Below are 20,052 nucleotides of genomic sequence, written 5' to 3'. Positions count from 1 at the left end.
GTTCATTTTCCACTAAACTGTCAAACTGGTCTTCTTAAAGTTCAGGTCTAACCATGTCACCCCCTTATTTAATAAAATCCAGTGACTTTCTATTACCTCCGAGATCAAATGTAAAACTGTTGAACTTTTAAAGCTCCTCATAACCTGGCCCTTCTCTACCTTCTTCCTGGCCATCACCAGTCATCCTGACTTTTGTCCTGCCACTGAACTTCAGTGACTCTGCAAGAAAGCATGAAGTCAATGACTTTGTGCAGCTCTGCCTCACTTAAACCCAATTTATGCACAAGTCATCACCCCACGATGTCACTGGTCCTCTTCAAAAATGAAGGACAAACAACACCTTACTCTCCTCCATGTACTCTGATTCAGACACCGACCTTTTTTCTGTTCATCAAACATGACACTCCAGCTCTGGACTCCACACCTTTTCAATGGCTGTCCCCCATGCCTAGAACTGTCTCCCTCCTCATCTTGGCCTCCTAGCTTCCTGCAAGGAAGTCCTACCTAAAGTCCCACCCTCTGCAAGAAGTCTTTTCTGATCCTTCTTAATGCTAGTGCCTTACCTCTGAGATGACCTCCAATTTTTCCTGTACATATTGTGTCTGTATATAGTTGTTCATGTGGCTTCCCCCATTAGACTGTGAGCTCCCTGAGAACAGAGACTGCCTTTTGCCCTTCTCCGTATCCCCAGGGTTTAGCACAGTATTTGACCTATTTTGTTGTTTTTCAGTCATTTCAGTCATGTCTGACTCTCTGTGACCCCATTTGAGGTTTTCTTGGTAAAGATACTGTAATGGTTTCCCATTTCCTTCTTCAGCACATTTTTACAGATGAGGAAAGTGAGGTAAACAGGGTTAAGTGACTTGCCCAGGGTCACAAAGCTAGTAAGTGTCTATGGCCAGATTTGAACTCGTAAAAATGAGACTTCCTAGCTCCAGGCCTGCGCTCTATCCACTGAGCTATCTACTGCCCATGTTTGGCACACAGGAGAGATGTAATAAATGCTTCTTGATTTAACAATTTGAAATCAGTTCTGCCCTTGTTTCTGAAAGGGATTTGTCAGTCTATTCTCTTATGATCCCATTCGCTATCCTGGTAACTTTCAGGATACCCCACCACCATTGCCTTACATATCCTTCCACTATAATATAAGCTCCTCAAAGACAATGATAGTCTTTGCTTTTGTATTTTTATCCCCAGCAGACTTAGCAAAGTGCAAGTGCTTCATAAATGCTTTCTCATTCACTCATTCATTCATTCTTTTACTGTATGGAGGGGGTAGAGGCACAAGTAGGACTTGGAACCTCCCTCTCTAGATCTTGAAATCAAAGGCCAGACTTAAAGACATAGTACTTGTCTCAGTCCTGCTACCAGCTCTATGGTAAGTTTAGGAAATGTAATTTTTTCCCCCTCACACACACATCCTAGTCCTGGGAACCCACTTGCTGGCCTTGTTCTGTGGCTTCAATAATTCAATTCCACTAAATAAACACTGAATCTTCTGCCTTTCCATCTCTCCCTTAGTCATCACCTCTTCTTGGCTCCTGCTCACCTGGCGAATGGGCTCTGGGATCCGGTATCTGCAGCAGGTTTGGGTCAGGCGGACTGCGGCCTCCAGACTCATCTTGTGACCCACAGAGACATACAGAGGCTTGCTGCTCTTGTGGTGGCTCTTCAAGGCCTGGGAAATGGAAGGAGAGATTGGGCTACTGGAAAGAAAACAGATGCTCTCTTTGAGATGAAGACTCAGCCTATACCTTCTTTCATCTTCCCTAGCAAGGATAACCAATGACAAAGATCAAGGGGTTTGGTACCAATTCAAGTAGCCAGAGGATCTGAAAATGGAGTAGAGAGAGGGCATAACAGAACTGGCTCTCAGTAGAGGCATGCTGGCTCCTAGCTCCTAAGCTGTCTTCTTCAGCAAAGATTCTATGACAATCTGTGTGGTTTTGGAAGAGGTCAATTGTACAGAGGACCCTCATGACAATATATAAACAAAGAGAATATGTATGAACACCTCTAGTAGATTTAAACAGACATTACTCTGTGGGAAGGACTCGTTTCTGGAAATGCAGGAATGGTATTAGGCTCATGGAGGTCATGGAGTAGAGAGTTAAAAAAAAAAAAAGACTTTCCAGTTCTCCTAAGAATTTCCTAAAATGTCCAAAGCTTCCTTCATCAGTCTGTCTTTTATAGTTTCCCCACTTGGCCATGTGACTCTTTGATTTAAGAGGTTTCAATCTCAGAGATTATCTCAGAGGAAGTTTGGGTAAGGAGGAGGCACCCCAATTGACTCACCATTCCCAAGATGGTACCTGAGTCAGCCAACAGAGGAAAGGTATCTCCTCCCGTCTTTAGTTGCTGGATCTGGAAAACAAGGATGTGAAATTCTGTGGACAGTTACTTGGTTGAAGTAGGTTGAAAATGGGTTGAACTGGGAAAAGGGAGGTAATGATATAAACAGTGAGAAATAACAGGTAAAGAATTACTTAAAATAGTAGAATAGTTTTTAAACCATCAAAATTACTCTTGGGCAAGGGGAGGTAGTGCCTCACACAGTTCTGGTCAAAACATTCTGATCTAGAGTCTAAACTTCCACATTTATTCAACAGAGACTATTCTCTCTGAAGTTATTAACGATCGCTTAATTACCAAGTCCAATTGGGTTTTCTTCTCAATCCTTTCTTGACCTCTCTGCAACATCAGACACTCCTCACCAATGGAAACTCTCTCTTCTCTGGGTCACTGTGAAATTTATTTTTTTGTTTTCCTCCTACTTGGCTGAAGATTCCTCAGTCTCCTTTGTTGGACTATCACCCATATGACATTCCTAAGTGGAGATGTAGCCCAAGACTTTGTTCTATCCTCTCCTCTCTTCTCACATTTTCTTACTTGGTGAACTCCCCAGTTCTCATGCAATTAATTATGTCTTTATATACAAATGACTCTCAGATTCATCCCCAACCTCCCTCCTGAGTTTTGGTCCTGTATCACCAACTTCCCACTAGACATATCAAACTGGCTGTCCTAGAGACATCTCAAGCACAGCATGTACAAAACAGAACTCATTACAATATTTCCCCCAAACCTGCCACTCTTCTGAACTTCCCTGTTTCTCTCAAAGGTACCACCAGTCATCCTTCCAGTCATCTCAGTCACAGATTTGGGGTCATCCTTGCTCTTCTCTCTCCCTCACCCTATCACCTATCACTCAGTTGCCAAACCTTGTCATTTCTGTCTCCACAACCTCTCTTGCTCATATCCCTTTCTCTCACTCACTTGGCCATAACCCTTGGCCAGGCCTTCATCATTTTTCCCCTAGGCTTTTACAGTATCCTTATTGTTGAATCTCCCATCTCTAGTCCATCCTTGATACAGCTGCCAAAGGGTTTTCCTAAAATTCAGGTCTGACCATGTCACTCTGCTACTTAATAAATTTCAAATTTGAATTTGAATGGAAACTTATGTTCAAATCCCAGGCCTACCACTTACTTGTTGTGTAACCTTGGGGAAGTTATTTAAGTTCTCTAGATCTGTTTCATTATTTATAAAATAAAGAGGCTATACTAGAGACCCTTCTTAAATCTCCTCAAACTCTAAATATATGCTTCTAATGCACTCCCTCCCCCCAAAATACATATATTGTATACATTCTGTATATATAAACTATATTTGTATATATTCTCTCCCAAAAGAATACAAGCTCCTCAGAGGCAGGGACTATTTCGCTTTTGTCTCTATCCCCAGACATAGTAGAGGACCGAGCACACAGTGGGTTCTTAATAAAAGTTTGTTGACTGATTAAAAGCCAGGATCTTTAGGGACATATTTCAGAATTGAAAATAGGGAGAGGATTTCAGAGAACCCTAAACTGAAGCCCAAGGGAAGTGAGAAGGGGAAATGAGCCTACTCCTATCCCTGTCAGCCATGAGCCACTTCACAGGAAAACATGGGTCAGGAGGCAAGATCATTCACTGCTAGCACACTGGCCTCTTCTTGGGAGACTGGACAGGAAGAGCACTGGCTTGAGCTAGCTGAGCCAAGTCAAAAAGCCCAGCTTTTGCCACAAACTAGCTGATTGACCTTGGACAAGTTCATCTCTCTGGGCCTGGACTTGATGATTTCTAAAGTCCCTTGCAGTTTTAACACTCTATGATTTTAAGAGACACAGGAAACAGCAGAGAAAATAGCAGACAGAGAGTGAGATCACAGAAACCAGGAATTCACCAGTCTGTAATACTGTGCAATCTTTCTGTAGTATCCAGCTCCCAATAACATGGCTCCTACTTGAGATTCTCAGATGGCACCACTCTGAGTTACCTCATCATCCTAACACATCCCTGGTTCTTACCTTTTCTTTGTGTAGGTCATTATTCTTCAGCCCATCTACCTGGAGTAGTTTTTTGGCCACCCCAATGCAAGGCAGATCTGTAAGGATGCCAATGTGACAGGCCACTCCAAACCCTAGCAAATGAGACAAAGAAAAGAGCCATGAGGCAGGAATGGTAAACAAATTAGCTATGAAATGGGAAAAAATGGTCCAATAGTCAAAGACAAAGCCAAGACACCCAAGAATTTTATTAAGAATGCAGAATTGAGAGATGTAAATAGAAGCTTACTGATTATGGCACAGGGCTAAGGAGCAGTACTCCCGAATACTATTTTAAGCTCTGCCTGACTGTCCAAGTTGACCTTTGGCACACTTACACCAAGGGTAAAGAAGATCAATATTAAGTTGATTATTGAGGATGGAGGCTAAGGAAGGACAGAAAAGAAAGGGACAGAAGAGGAAGAAGAACAGAAATATGTTGAGGGTCTTTTGGTATCTAGATATGGCTTCATAGTCAGCTACTTCCACAATGTTTTCATTAGAATCCTAGAAGCCCTCCATTTCCCCTGCTAAGTTTGCCATACCAATTCTTGCCTTAAAGAAAATCCTACCGTCTATTTTTTCTGTTCTTGCTTCTGGACTGCAAGTATTATTAAAGAAAATCACAAAACCAGAATGAATGGTTTATTATAAATTTATATTAACATCAAGTGGACTTCAACTTCTTGATGACCCTGAATTCATTTCTAGGTGGCCTCTTGTAGAATTTCCCATACTAGATGTTACAAACTTTTCAAACCACCATCTTTTGTACCTATCACTCTTTTCAAATAAATTTTATTCTTACTTTGTTCAGAAGAATGTGGTCATCTAATGAATTTCTTCAATTTTCCTCCTCAGTACCCCAACAGTTCACTCCATCTCCTGCCAACTGTCTCTTTAAACATTAAGACTTAAAGGAAGAATTATCTAACCACCTATTCTCTTTCCATTTTTCCTGGGCTGTTCTTACTCCATCAATTATCACCTCTCACTAACTCTCCAATCTCTCTTTCTGTAGAGGCTATGTCTTTTTCCTTACAAACTTGTTCACATTTCTCCTATCCTGGAGGTCCTCAGTTTATCAATGTTTTTCCAAAGTGCAGTGCTCACAACTGAACAAAATATTACAGATGCGATCTGACCAAATTGGAGAACAGAAATATCATCTCCTTAATCCTGAATATATCTCTTAATGTGACCCAAAAGCACATTAACTTTTTTGACTGCCATATGGAGTGCTAGATCTAGAATCGGGAAGATCTGAGTTTAAAAACAGCCTCAGACACTTACTAGCTATGTGACCTTGGGCAAATCATTTAACCTATTTTCCTCAGTTTTTATTGTTCAGTCATATCTGACTCTTCGTGATCTCATTTGGGGTTTTCTTGGCAAAAATATTGGAGTGGTTTGCCATTTCCTTCTCCAGCTCATTTGACAAATGAGAAAATGGAGGCAAACAGGGTTAGTGTCTAAGCCCAGATTAGAACTCATGAAGATGAGTATTCTTTTTTAAAATTAATTAATTTATTTTTAGTTTTCAACATTCATTTCCACAAGGTTTTGAGTCCCAAATTTTCTCCCCATCTCCCCCCTTCTCTCACTCTAAGACACTATGCATTTTGATTACCCCTTCCCCCAATCTGCCCTCTCTTTTATCACACCCTTCCCTTTCATTATCCCCATCTTCTCCCTTTCTTATAGGGCAAGATAGATTTCTACACTTCATTATCTGTATTTCTTTTTTCCCAGGTGCATGCAAAAACAATTCTCAACATTCATTCCTAAAACTTGTGAGTTCCAACTTCTCTCCCTTCCTCCCTCCCCACCCATCCCCACTGAGAAGGCAAGCAATTCAACATAGGTTATATATGTGGAGTTTTGCAAAAGACTTCCATACTAGTCATGTTGTAAAAGACTTAATTATATTTCCCTCCATCCTATCCTGCCCCCCATTTATTCTATTCTCTCTCCTTGTCCCTCCCCAAAAGTGTTTACTTCTAATTACTCCCTCCTCCCATTTGTCCTCTCTTCTATCATCGCCCCACCCCACTTATCCCCTTTCTCACCTACTTTCCTGTAGTGTAAGATAGATTTTCATACCAAAATGGGCATGCATGTTATTCCCTTCTTAAGCCAAATGTGATGAGAGTAGCTTCATTTTTTCCCTCTCACTTCCCCCCTTTTTGCCTCCATTGAAAAAGATTTTTCATGCCTTTTCTATGAGAGATAATTTGCCCCATTCCATTTCTCCCTTTTTCCTCCCAATATATTCCTCTCTCACCCCTTAATTTTATTTTTTTAGATATCATCCCTTCCTATTCAACTCACCCTGTGCTCTATGTCTATATGTACATAATCCCTCCAACTACTCAAATACTGAGAAAAGTCTCAAGAGTTACAAATATTATCTTTCCATGTAGGAATGTAAACAGTTCAACTTTAGTAAGTCCTTTATGATTTCTCTTTCCATTCTACCTTTTCATGCTTCTCTTGATTCTTGTGTTTGAAGGTCATTTTCTATTCAGTTCTGGTCTTTTCATCAAGACTGTTTGAAAGTCTTCTATTTCATTGAATGACCATTTTTTCCCCTGAAGTATTATACTCAGTTTTGCTGGGTAGGTGATTCTTGGTTTTAATTCTAGTTCCTTTGACTTCTGGAATATCATATTCCAAGCCCTTTGATCCCTTAATGTAGAAGCTGCCAGATCTTGTGTTGTCCTGATTATATTTCCACAATACTTGAATTGTTTCTTTCTGGCTGCTTGCAACATTTTCTCCTTGACCTGGAAACTCTAAAATTTGGCTACAATATTCCTATGAGTTTTTCTTTTCAGATTTCTTTCAGGAGGTGGTAGGTGAATTCTTTCAATATTTATTTTACCCTCTGGTTCTAGAATATCAGGGCAGTTTTCCTTGATAATTTCATGAAAGATGATGTCTAGGTTTTTTTTGATCATGGCTTTCAGGAAGTCCCATAATTTTAAAATTGTCCCTCCTGGATCTATTTCCCAGGTCAGTTGTTTTTCCAATGAGATATTTCATTGTCTTCTGTTTTTGCATTCTTTTTGTTTTGTTTTGTGATTTCTTGGTTTCTCATAGAGTCATTAGCTTCCATCTGCTCCATTCTAATTTTTAAAGAACTATTTTCTTCAGTAAGCTTTTGAACCTCCCTTTCTATTTGACAAAATCTGCTTTTTAAAGCATTTTTCTCCTCATTGGCTTTTTGGACCTCTTTTGCTATTTGGGCTGTTTTTAAAGGTGTTATTTTCTTAAGCACTTTTCTGGTTCTCCTTTAGCAAGCTGTTGACTTGCTTTTCATGATTTTCTTGCATGGCTCTCACTTCCCAATTTTTCCTCCACCTCTCTTACTTGATTTTCAAAATCTTTTTTTGAGTACTTCCATGACCTGAGACTGATGCATACTTCTTTGGATGTTTGGGATACAGAAGCCTTGACTTATGTCTTCCTCTGATGGTATGCTTTGTTCTTCCTCATTGAAAAGATGGGAGAAAATACCTGTTCACCAAGAAAGTAACCTTCTATAGTCTTATTTTTCCCCCCTTTTTTGGGCATATTTCCAGCCAGCTACTTGACTTTTGAGTCCTTTGTCAAGAGGAGGGTATACTCCAGGGACCTGTAGGATCTCAGTTTCTCCAAGGTGGCACAATCAAGGGAAAGGAGTTTACTCCTCTCGTGGCCTGCACTCTGGTCTGGGACCAGCCACAAGCTTTTCTGTCCAGGATCTGTGAGTGGGATTCCCTCTCCAGAGCCTCCACTAACTCCACCATGCCAGCTCTTCCTCACCCCAGGACAGCTCCTCAGGGCCAAGATCCAAATCAGCTGCTTGATTCTCCCAGGGTCTTAAGGCTGAGGGCTCCAAAAGGGGACACTGCTGCAGTGGCTGCCACTGCCCTGGGCTCAGGACTAAGGCAGGACCCTGCTCCCTTCTCACCCAGGTGAAAGAGCTTTCTCACTGACCTTTGAAGCACTCTGGTGTTTGTGGGTTGAGAAATCTGGGAACTGCAGCTGCTGCCGATGATTCCACACCCTGAAGCCTGCTCTAGTCCTGTCCATGCAGCGTGGCCAAGGCTGGGCTGTGCTCTTCTCCCAGCCTGCTGCAACAGACCTTTCTTGTTGGCCTTTGAGGCTGTCTTGGGCCAGAAATCTCTTTCACTCTGTCGTTTTGTGGCTTCTACTGCTCTAGAATTTGTTTAGCGTCATTTTTACAGGTATTTATGGGGTATGGGAGTAGAGCTAGAGTAGGTCCATCCTTCTACTCTGCCATCTTGGCCCCACCCCCCAGAAGATGAGTCTTCTTGATTCCAGGCCTGCCACTCTATCCACTTCACCACCTAGCCACCCCTTTTCTGCAGTTTACTCAGCTCTAAAATGCAGATAATAAATAGCACCTATCTCCCTGGTTTTTTGTAATACTTAAATGAGTTAATATTTGTAAAATGCAAGCTGCTATATAGTAATCAATCCTTCCTTCTTTCCTCCCTTCCTGTTTCTCTCCCTCCCTTTCTTCTTTTCTTCCATATCACATTCTTGACCCATGCTAATTTTGCAGGCTCTTTTTTTCCAGCTCTCACCTTTCTACTAGGTCTTATGAACTGTCTTAAAAATCTCTCAGGTTTACACCATTCTTTTAAAACTTTCATTTAATCCTGCCATCCCTCAAAACATTGACCTATATGTATTCTTCCCTTTTGTTAAAAAAAATTGAGATCTCCCGTTTTTACATCACTTCTTTTCCAATGTATCCCTCCTCCCCCCATCTAGAAGGCAATCCTTATTACAAAGAATAAAAAAGAGAAAAATAGGATAGTAGTTCAGAAAAACCAATCAAGTCTAAAAGTATATGCAATATTCTAACATCCATATTTCACCTCTGAAAAGGGATTTCTTCCCATTCACTGCCCAACTCCTAGAAAAACATTATTTACATTCACTGCTCCTACTTTTTTACCACCCACTCAGCCCCTTGCATTCTCGCTTCTGACTCCACCACAAAATTGAAACCATTTCCTCCAAGACCCAAACTTCTAAATTCAATGGCTTTTTTCCCAGTCCTCATGCACCTTAACTTTTCAGCAGCTTTGGATACTGCTGACTACTTCATCCTGGACACTACCCCTTCAGTTTCCATGACACTGTTCTCTATTTCTTCTTCTACCTGTCTGACAAATGCTTTTCAGTCTTTTTTTGCTGAATTATTATCACCATCTCATGCCCTTTATTTATTTTTCCTATAGTCTTCCATTCCAAAGAAAACTTTTACTTGGGCTGAGTTAAACATTATCCCAATTATGGAAACAAGGAGAGATCCTCCCAAGAATTTAGGGATATCAGTAAAATAATAAGTGAATAGAAGACAAAGTATCCTGATAAGGTTTTTGTGTCTCTAATTATCTTGACCAACGTCAAGGGGATAGCTTTGAAGGTTGCTTCTTGGGAGAGAATGGAATAGTATTTGCTTTAAAGAACTATTGCTTTCTCCTTGGATTCTGCATTCATGCTAAGGGAAGGGGAACAAACTTTCACAAGGATCCTAACGTTAATATGAAAAAGGCTTAAACTCAGCATTATAGCTACATTCCACATATATTTTTTACAGCAAGCAAGAGAAAGCAATTCATTTCTATCCACAGAGGAAGGTTAGCACATATAGTTACAAAAACCTGAAAGAGCAAGCACACACAGAAGGGACAACAGAGACCAGACATATGGAAAGCACTGCAGCAGTTAAAAATGAGTTGGCTCTGCCAAGAGCCTCCCATTTGGTCTTCCTGATTCTAGTATCTCCCCTCTTCAATCCATCTTCCACATAGATGCTGGAATAATCTTCCTTAGGCACAGATCCAACCTTTACTAGCCTGCTTGAAAACCTTTAGTGGGTCACCCTACTCCCTATAGGAAAAAACATAAATTTCTTAAGACTGACATTTAAGGCTCTCTTCAATATTCTCCCAACCTTTCCAGCCTTATTTCACTTTTCTCTCTAAAAACTTCATTCCAGCCAAACTGATCCAACAGCTATGCCCCAAAACTGATATTCCATTTCCCTATGTTTATTCCCATATCAAGAAGACACTTTCTTATCTCTGCACCTTAGAATCTATGTCTTCATAGAAGGGTCAGCTCAAAAGCTACCTCCCTATGAAGTCATTCCTAATCACATTTTTCTTTCCTTATTTTTTTTCTCCTCCTCTATTTATCTGGTGTAAATAGATCTTCCCAGGAGAATACTGACCATAGAAGTAAGCTTGATAAATATTTGTTGGATGAATGAATATATCTTTGGGGTATGTGTGTCTGGGTATGGAGGGCATAAAGGAATGTAAAGAAAAGGAATGTGATATCTCCATGTGCATGTGCTGATACTCTGATATACAAAAACTGTCAGGGTCAGAGATATGAGCCTGATAAAGGGTTCACAATGAAGACCTTTCAAAGACAGAGGAAGAACCCCTCTGTGAGGAAGATATTACAATTTCCCCCTCCTTCCCTATTCCACCATTCCCTATCCCAAACCCTGTCCTCTGGATTCTAGGATTACCTCGGTGATGGAGTACTCCATTTCCATCCACAAGAAGGACCTAGAAAAAACACAGGAAGATACATGGTCACCAGGGTTTCTTCAGATCAGGAGCTGTTCTTAGGAGCAACAGGACGGGGAGGATTTTAACTCCTAAGAGTGTTCCTAGCTAATCCATATCCTAGGCCATTCTAGCAGGAGAATTTTGTTCTCCAAAGTTGCTCTTGGGAGCCAGTTCAAAGTATTGATCAATCTTTTTTCAGTTATGTCCAACTTTCATGACCCCATTTAGGGTTTTCTTGGCAATGACACTGGAGTGGTTTACCATTTCCTTCTCCAGCTCATCTGACAGATATAGAAAGGCATAACAGGGTTAAGTGACTTGCCCAGGGTCACATAGCTAGTGAGTCTCTGAAGCCAGATTTGAAACCATGCCCTCTTGACTCCAAGCTCCACCTAGCTGCCCCTGTTTATAAGTACCAATCTCCATTTAATTCTCAGTGGAACTACCACTGAAGAAGCTCAAAGGGGAAATTTTTCCTTCTCTTCTTACATTAGAATTAGAGGGGCTGGGGGGGTGGGGGTGCGAAAGAGAGCAGCATAGATCTTTTAAGTAGTAGTCCCCACTTTCACTCCCCAGTAAGGAAAGAAGTAAACATTCTTAGAAAGGAGGTATCTGCTATGTTTTCATTCACAATATGACTAACATGGAAAAATATTTTGCATGACTGCACATGTCTAACATATCAAATTGCTTGCCTTCTCAAAATGGGGGAGGGAAGAGATGGAGGGAGAGAATTTGGAACTCAAAATTTAAAAAAAAAACAAATGTTAAAAAGTGGTTTTTACATGTGATTAGGGGAAAATAAAATATTAATTTTAAAAAGGAGGTACCTGGGGCATAAGACTGGATTCCTTCTTCTGTAGCCTTTGAATAGCATCCACCAGGAAGGGGACTTCTCGAAATGCCAAGAAACCAGACACATAGGGAGCTGTTAGGTTAACCATCCGGCACTCCTCATATAACACCTGCCATCAGGAAAAGAAATGAATTAAGGAAGTCACTGAACACTCTTGCCAGGTGGGGGCACTTTAAGGGAGGGGAAAGAGAATCTTTCCTCCTACTCTAGGTCCTTCCTCAACTTTATCATCCTTTTTTTTTTCCTATTCCTAAAAATCAATTTAGTCTACTTCTTCTGTTATTCTGTTCCCTAATTCCGTACTCCCTTTCCCCCTCCTCCATCTACACTTTCCCTACTCCATCTACACTTCTCTTCTCCCCTTTCAGGGACTTAGGTCAATGTGAATGGGTAGATGATAAGAGGCAGAGGAAAAGCACACACAAAGAAATAATTTGAAAGAATGATAAAAAAAATATTTTAAACTTAAAATCATCTCAAAGGAGTTATATGCAACATGGTACACTGAAAAGAATACTGAATTTAGAGTTGGGGGACCAAGGTTCAAATTCTGGCTCTGCTACTTAATGCCAGCGTAAACATGGGTAAGTCACTTCACTTAACTTCTCTAAGGTTATCTGTAAATGATAATCTGTATGATTATCTGTAAATGAGTTCGAACAGAAACTCCAGCTCTTGATCTACGATCCTAGGAAGGCAAATGTAAAGTTATATATGATCCCTTTAAATATTCTCCACACCTAAATACAGCCCTTTGGAAAAATCTTCATGGGGTTTACTGCTCTAGGTCACTCTCAGCATTCTTAGGGGTCTTCAAGGTATTAGCTCCTCCTAGCTGTCCCCAGTCTAGTCACACAAGTGAGACATAGATACAGATAATACTAACAATAATATTAGTGATAAAAGCAAAATACTACAAGAGATGATAGCTCATAACCAGCATTTTATGGTTTTAAGATGCTTTACAAATATTGCATCTGATCCCTTACAACATGTGAATTAAATACTGCAAGTATTATTATCATCTCCCTTTTACAGATGAGCAAATTTTGTTATCCTTATCCCACAAGGAGCATAGCAGAAACAAAGAAAAAAACGAACTTTGGAATTAATTTTGACCAATAAAGAAACAGTGCCAGGTCATGGAAAAGACAGCAGCCTCAGAAGGGAACAACCATGTCATCTTTAAATTTGTAATAATGAGGAACAGGAACACTGGGTAGAAGAGGACACATACCCTAGACTTTAGGAAATCATATCTCAAAAATATTAAAGAAAACTTCAGGATCCAGTGGCAGAAAAACTAAAAGAATTGGGTCAAAAAGGACAGGTTTTAAAAATGGAAATTACTACAACATTTCTGTTGTTGTTCAGTCATTTTTCAGTCATGTTCAACTCTGTGACTCCATTTGGGGTTTTCTTTTTTTCTTTTAGTTTTATTTTATTTTTTATTAATTAATTTGTTTTCAGTTTTCTACAATGACTTCCACAAATCTTAGATTTTCTCCCCCTCCTTCTACCCCTTTCTCCCTCCCTCCTCCCTCTCTCCCCAAGATGGCTTGCAATCTTATATGAGTTCTACACATACATTCTTACTAAATACATTTTCACCTTAGTCATGTTGCATGGAAAAATTAAAATGAATGGGAGAAACTATGAGAAACACCAAAATAAAACAGAACACAAGAGAAAATAGTCTGCTTCATTCTGAAATCCAATTCCATTTTTAGGTCCTTGCATTGCAGTGAAGGGCTATCAGAAACAGTCCTAGCATCCTGTGTCTGTTACTATGTATAATGTTCTCCTGGTTCTGCTCCTTTCACTCAGCATCAGTTTATATAAGTCCTTCCAGGTCTCTCTGAAGTCTTCCTGTTCATCATTTCTTGTAGCACAACAGTAATCTATTATATTCATATACCACAACTTGTTCAGCCATTCCCCAATTGATGGGCATCCCCTTGATTTCCAGTTCTTGGCCACCACAAAGACAGCTTCCATAAATATTTTTGTACATGTGGGACCCTTTCCCATTTTTATGATCATTGGGATACAATCCTAGAATTGGTATTGCTGGGTCAAAGGGTATGCAAATTTTTGTAGCCCTTTAGGCATACTCCAGAATGGTTGGATCAGCTCACATCTCCACCAAAAATGAATTAGTGTTCCAATTCTCCCACATCTTATCCAACATTTATCATTTTCCTGTTTTGTCATATTAGCCAATCTAATAGATGTGATGTGGTACCTTAGAGTTGTTTTGATTTGCATCTCTCTAATCTACAGTAATTTAGAGCATTTTTGGGGGGCGGAGCCAAGATGGCGGAGTAGAAAGATGCACATACACATAGCTCCGAACCCACAACCCATAGAACGGCTACAGGGAAGTAACTCACAGCGAATTCTGCACCCAGAGGCCACGGAACATTGGAGCGAGGGAGATTTCTGTTCCAGAGAGACCTGCAAACCTCTCGCGGGGGGCACCGGGACTGGGAGCTGAGTGCAGCCCTGCCGCGGCCATGGCACCGAGAGGAAAAGATCCGAGTGGGCTTCAGGGACGGGATCTCCAGTGGCCACACAGGTCCCTCCACCCACAGAGGGACCTGCAAACCTCTCGCAAAAGGTCCGTCGCGCGTCCTTCCTCTGAAAACTGCCTGTTCATATCCTTTGACCATTTATCAACTGGGGATTCATTTGGGGTTTTCTAGAACAAATACGGTAGTGGTTTGCCATTTCCTTCTCCAGCTCATCTTACGGATGAGGAAACTGAGACAAACTGGGTTAACTGATTTGCCCAGGGTCACACAGCTAGTACACATCATATTTGAATTCAGGATGATGAGTCTCCTTCTCTCCAGACCCAGCACTCTATGCACTGTACCACCTAGTTTTCTACAATTCTACAAAGGTATCTAGAGAAAATCATGTAGATAAAAAGCTATGATAAAGTTCAGGTTTTAAGATGAAACATGGATGGATACATAACAACAGATACACACAAAAATAGTAGCAGAAACCTGAGTGGTGTGAGGAAGGCTAAAACAAAGAATAAACCAAATCTTATGAAAAGTGCTACAGAAAACACAAATGTTATTTTAAACTATATTTAGAGATCAAATCAATAAGGCACTTGAAGGTTCACAAAGTAATTTACTCATACCATCCCTGAGAGGTAAGTAGTATAAGCATAATTAGCCAAATTCTACAGGAAAGGAAATTGGTGTTTAGAGAGATTAAGTGATTTACCTATTCACAAGCTAGTAAATGTAAGCATCAGGGATTGTGGAGTGTGTGGAAGGGAGTAACAGGCTAGAATGAAGGGGATGAATCTAATGAGATTAAATTTGTTTAGGATAAATGGATTGGGTAATCATTTTTATGAGAACACAATGAGTGAAAGTGGCAGATGGCTTCTATATGAAAAAGACTCAAGGATTTTAGTGGGCTACAAATTCAATAGGAATCAACACAGTCACATTGGGGGTAGAAATCTAACAGGTTCAGGCCATAATGAGGCAGAGTATCTAGGAGGTTATATGTCTAGTCAGACCACCTTAGAGTAATACATTCAGTTCTAGACAATGCATTACGGGGAGCGCCTGACTGGTTGCTGTCCTTCGTTCTCAAAGAGGAACAAAATGACTTTGTTATGTTAGAATCAAATTACAGTGTGTCCGATTGTGGCTGATCAGACCAATGTGAGCTTGGAATGTTCTACCACAGATCACGTACAAAAGTCCATGTGAACATTTGGGAAGGATTCTCTCAATTTTCATATCTCAAGTTTCTTCTGAGCTACTTCAATTCTGCTTTGGTCATAGAGCACAGCATGTTGGGCAGTCCTGTCTCCCACATATACAAACAATTCCAAAGTTCTTAAGGCAGACCTTAAGTGTCCTTGTACCGCTTTTTCTGACCACCAAGTGAGTTCTCCAGAAACTAGTCTTTTAGGCAAGTGTATGTTTGGCATTGGAACCACATGGCCAGTTTACTGGAGCTTGGAATTTGAATGCCGGGCAGTTTAGTTTGAAAAAGGACCTCAGCATCTGGTATCTTATCCTGCCAAGTGATCTTCAAAATCTTCCTAAGACAATTCAAATGGAGGTGATGCATGGCGCTGGTATACTGTCCAGGTTTCACAGGCATACAACAACGAGGTCAGCACAGTGGTTCTGTAGACCTTCAGTTTGATAGTCAGTCTAACACCTTTTTTCTCCTATACTTTCCTTTGAAGCCTCCCAAACAATGAGCTAGCTCTGGTAATGTATGTATCAACCTCATTATCAATGCATACATCCCTAGAAATATACTGCCAAGGTAAGTGAACTTATCCACAGTATTCAAAACTTCTCCATTTGCTGTAACACATGGTTCCATATACGGATGGTATGGTTTCAGGAACTATGCTAGGCACTAGAGACACAAAAAGAGGCAAAAGACAGTCTCCATCCTCTAGGAGATTACAATTTAATGGGAGATACAACAAGCAAACAAATACGTACAAACAAGCTATATATAAGATAGATAGGAAGCAAATAAGAGAGGGAATATGCTAGAATTAAGAAGGGTTGGGGAAAGCTTCCTGTTGATTTCTGAAGAGGGATTTTAGTCAGAATTTAAAGAAAGCCAGGGAAGGCAGTAAGTAGAGAAGGGAGAGCATTCCAAGCATGAGGGACAATAAGGGAAAATGCATGGAGTTAAGAGATGGACTTTCTTGTTCATGGAACAGCCATGAGGCCAGTGTACGTGGTGGGAAGTAAGAGGTGAGAAGAGTAGAAAGGTTTGGGGAGAGAAGGGTAGGTTTGAATGTCAAGAGATATGAATGTCAAACAAAGCATTTTTGTTTTGACAAAAGGTAATACGGAGGTAATAGGGAACCACTGGAGTTTATTGAGTGGGAGGATGGGGTGGCATAGTTGGACTAATTCACAATTCCACCAACAGTGCATTAGTGTACCAATTTTTCCACATCTCCTCCAAGATTTGTGATTTTCCTTTTCTGCCATGTTAGGTAATCTCATGGGTATGAGGACCTCAGAGTTAATCTGCATTTCTCTAATCAATAGTGATTTAGAGCATTTTTATATGATTATAGATAGCTTTGACTTCTTCTTCTGAAAACTGCCTGTTCATTTCCTTTGACCATTTATCATTTGGGGAACAGCTCTTATTTTTATAAATTTGGCTCAGTTCCCTATATACTTGAGAAATGAAGCTTTTATCAGATAAACTTATTAATAAACATTCTTTTCCAGTTTCCTGCTTTCCTTCTAACTTTGGCTGCCCTGATTTTGTTAGTGCAAAAACTTTTCAATTTCATGTCATCAAAATTATTTAGTATGCTTCCCATGATCTCCTCTCTCTTGATTGCTCATAAACTCTTCCACTGTCTATGGGTAACAGGTAAATTTTTTATGCTGCCCTAATTTGCTGATTATCCTTTATGTTTAAATCACCTACCCATTTTGAACCTATATTGGTATACAGTGTGAGATGTTGTTCTATGTCTAATTTCTGCCAAACTGCTTTCCACAGAAATTTTTGTCAAATAATGAGTTTTTGTCCCCAAAAGCTTACATCTTCAAGTTTCTCAAACACAGGATTTCCATGGTCATTTACTACAGTGCATCGTGTACTTTATTCCATTTATTCTATTTCTTAGCTAGTACCAGACTATTTTGATGATTACCACTTTGTAATATAGTTTAAAATCTGGTACTCTAGGACACCTTCCTTCACATTTTTTTTCATTGACTTCCTTGATATTCTTAACCTTTAGTTCTCAATGAATTGTATTATTTTTTCTATATCTACAAAACATTTCTTTAGTAGTTTGGTTGGTATGGCATTAAGTAAATTAATTTAGTAGAATTGTCATTTTTATCATATTGGCTCAGTTTCCTCATAAGCAATTAATATTTCTGCAGTTAATTTAGATCTATCTTTATTTGTGTGACTTACTACCTTCATTTCTTCTTCTTCTTCTTCTTCTTCCTCCTCCTTTCTCTCTCTGTCTCTCTCTCTCTCTGTGTCTCTCTCTCTCTCTGTCTCTTTCTCTCATTTACTTAACTCTTTGCGGTCTGGCTTCTAACCTCATCACTCAACTGAAACTGCTCTCTTTAAAGCTACCAATGATCTCTTAATTGCCAAATCTGAAGACTTTTTTTTTTTTGCTCAATTATCATCTTTTTTGACTTCTCCATAGCATCTGATACCACTAACCACTCTCACCTTTTTAAGTTTTTGGGACACCTCTCTCTCCTATCTAACTGATCAATCTCGGTCTCCTCTGCTGGCTCCTTATCCATATCATGCACCCTAGCTGTAGCTGTTCCCCAGATTCTGTTCTAGGCTCTCTTGCTGTCTCCTTCTATATTCTTTAGGTAATCTGGTGAGCTTTCATGGGTTTGCCTATCACTTCTATACAGATAACTCCTAGATCTATATATCCAGCCTCAGTTTCTCCTCTTAGTTTCACATTGCCTGGTGGACATTTCAAAATAGAGCCCTCATCACATCTCACCTAGATTATTGCAGCAGTCTCCTAATTGGTCTACCTGCCTCAAGTCTCCAGCCACCCTAGTCTATCTTATATTCCCTGCGGCCAAGGTAATTTTCTTTAAGCACAGACACTACCATGTCACTCCCATACTCAAACAACTCAAATGACTTCCTACGCCTCTAGAATAGGCATTCTTTTTTTTCTTCCCTTTCTTTTTCATTTAACATTGATATTTAAATGTTTTGAGTTCCAAATTCTCTCTCTCCCTCTGCTACCTACTGAGAAAACAAGCAATATCATATCAATTATACATGTGAAGCCATACAAAATATATTTCCATATTAGCCATGCTGTTTAAAAAAAGCAAGAAAAGATTTAAATAATATGTTTCAATTTGCACCCAGAGTTCATCAGTTCTCTCTGGAAGTGGAGAGCATTTTTCACCATGAGTCCTTTGGAATTGTAGGACAGGCATTCTGAACTTTTTTTGTCTTAAAAGACCCTTTTTGGTAGTCCGGTGAAATTTATGAAGCCCTTCTCAGAATGTTTTTAAATACATTAAAATAAAACATACATGATTACAAATGAAACTATTTCTATCAAAATAATGTTATCAAGACTTTTTTTTAAAGTTCATGTACCCCAGGTTAAGAATTCCTTAGAATTTAGAATAAAATATAAATGCCTCTGTTTAACATTTAAAGCCCTATACAACCTGGCACCAATGTATCTTTCCAGCCTCATTAGACTTCACCTCCTTCATGTCCCAATCCAATCAATTTGGCCTCTGTTTATCACTCATATCCCTATGCTTTCCTCTAGCTTTCCCATGTGCCTAGAATGTACTCTCTCTTTCCCTCCTCTTCAGAGTCCCTCTCTTATTTCTGATCCCTATAATTGCTAGTGCTCTCTCTCCCAAGCTACCTTGTATTTAGCTATGTATACATTTGTATTAATTCCATATAATTGTTGCCCCATTAGAAAGTAAGATCTTTGTGAATAAGTAGGCTTTCATTCTTTGTACTTAAATTCCCAGGGTCTAGCACGGTGACTGACACTTAAAATTGATTGCTAGATCGTTGGTGATCATTACTAATTTTGGAGAGGGTAGTTTCAGTTGAATCATGAGGTAGGGTTTAGAACAGAGGGAGAGTAGATGAAGTGGGAACACCAAGTAGAGCTTTTTCAAGGAATTTAGCTGAGGAGAGGAAAGATGTAAGATGATAGTATGGGACAGTAGTATCAAGAGAATTTTTTAAGAATAGGAGAGACATGGGTATATTTGTAAGCAGCAAATAAGATGTCAGTAGATAGGGATTTAGGATAAATGGGAATGGAATGATAGTGGGGGGCAATCTACTGGAGAAGACAGAAGGGGATGGGATCCAGAATGCAGATAGAGGAATTAGCCTTGGCAAGGAGAAGGGCTCCCTTTTCATCTGATATAGAAAGGAAGGAGAAGATAGTAGAAGTGTCTCAGTGATGTGAAATGAAGAGGTAAAGAGAAGTTTTGAAAAATGGCCTAATTTTTTCAGCAAAGCATGAAGTAAGCAAAAGTTGCAGACAGAAAGATTTAGGCTTACTGTAAAGAAAACCTCCCTAACAATTAGAGATATCCAAAAATGGAATGGATTGTCTTGAAAAGTATTAGGTTTCCCCTCAGTGGAGATCTTCAAATAGCGACTTGAAGCCTCCACCTAAACCATTACATATCTGTTGGGGA

General features: G+C 39.8%; 1 protein-coding gene across 12 annotated transcripts in view; it reads right to left on the bottom strand.

The window, feature by feature from the left end:
- The window catches only part of ENDOV (endonuclease V), a 94,758-nt gene that overhangs the window by 64,764 nt on the left and 9,942 nt on the right, over nucleotides 1–20,052 (bottom strand). For 7 of the 12 annotated variants that reach the window (XR_011974972.1, XM_072645251.1, XM_072645248.1 and 4 more), the window contains exons 3-7: nucleotides 11,805–11,939; nucleotides 10,932–10,971; nucleotides 4,352–4,464; nucleotides 2,299–2,367; nucleotides 1,553–1,681 (exon numbers count right to left, since the gene is read on the bottom strand). Coding sequence is in view for 11 of the 12 variants with exons in the window: in XM_072645251.1 (XP_072501352.1) it covers nucleotides 1,553–1,681; nucleotides 2,299–2,367; nucleotides 4,352–4,464; nucleotides 10,932–10,971; nucleotides 11,805–11,939 (486 nt within the window). In the remaining variant the exon portion in view is untranslated. The remainder of the gene's footprint in view (nucleotides 1–1,552; nucleotides 1,682–2,298; nucleotides 2,368–4,351; nucleotides 4,465–10,931; nucleotides 10,972–11,804; nucleotides 11,940–20,052) is intronic. The other 5 variants (XM_072645249.1, XM_072645252.1, XM_072645253.1 and 2 more) reach the window with 1 other exon arrangement.

This window comes from Notamacropus eugenii, chromosome 2 (assembly GCF_028372415.1).
Source record: "Notamacropus eugenii isolate mMacEug1 chromosome 2, mMacEug1.pri_v2, whole genome shotgun sequence".
Classification (NCBI taxonomy): Eukaryota; Metazoa; Chordata; class Mammalia; order Diprotodontia; family Macropodidae; genus Notamacropus; species Notamacropus eugenii.
This window is presented reverse-complemented; position numbering and strand designations above follow the sequence as displayed.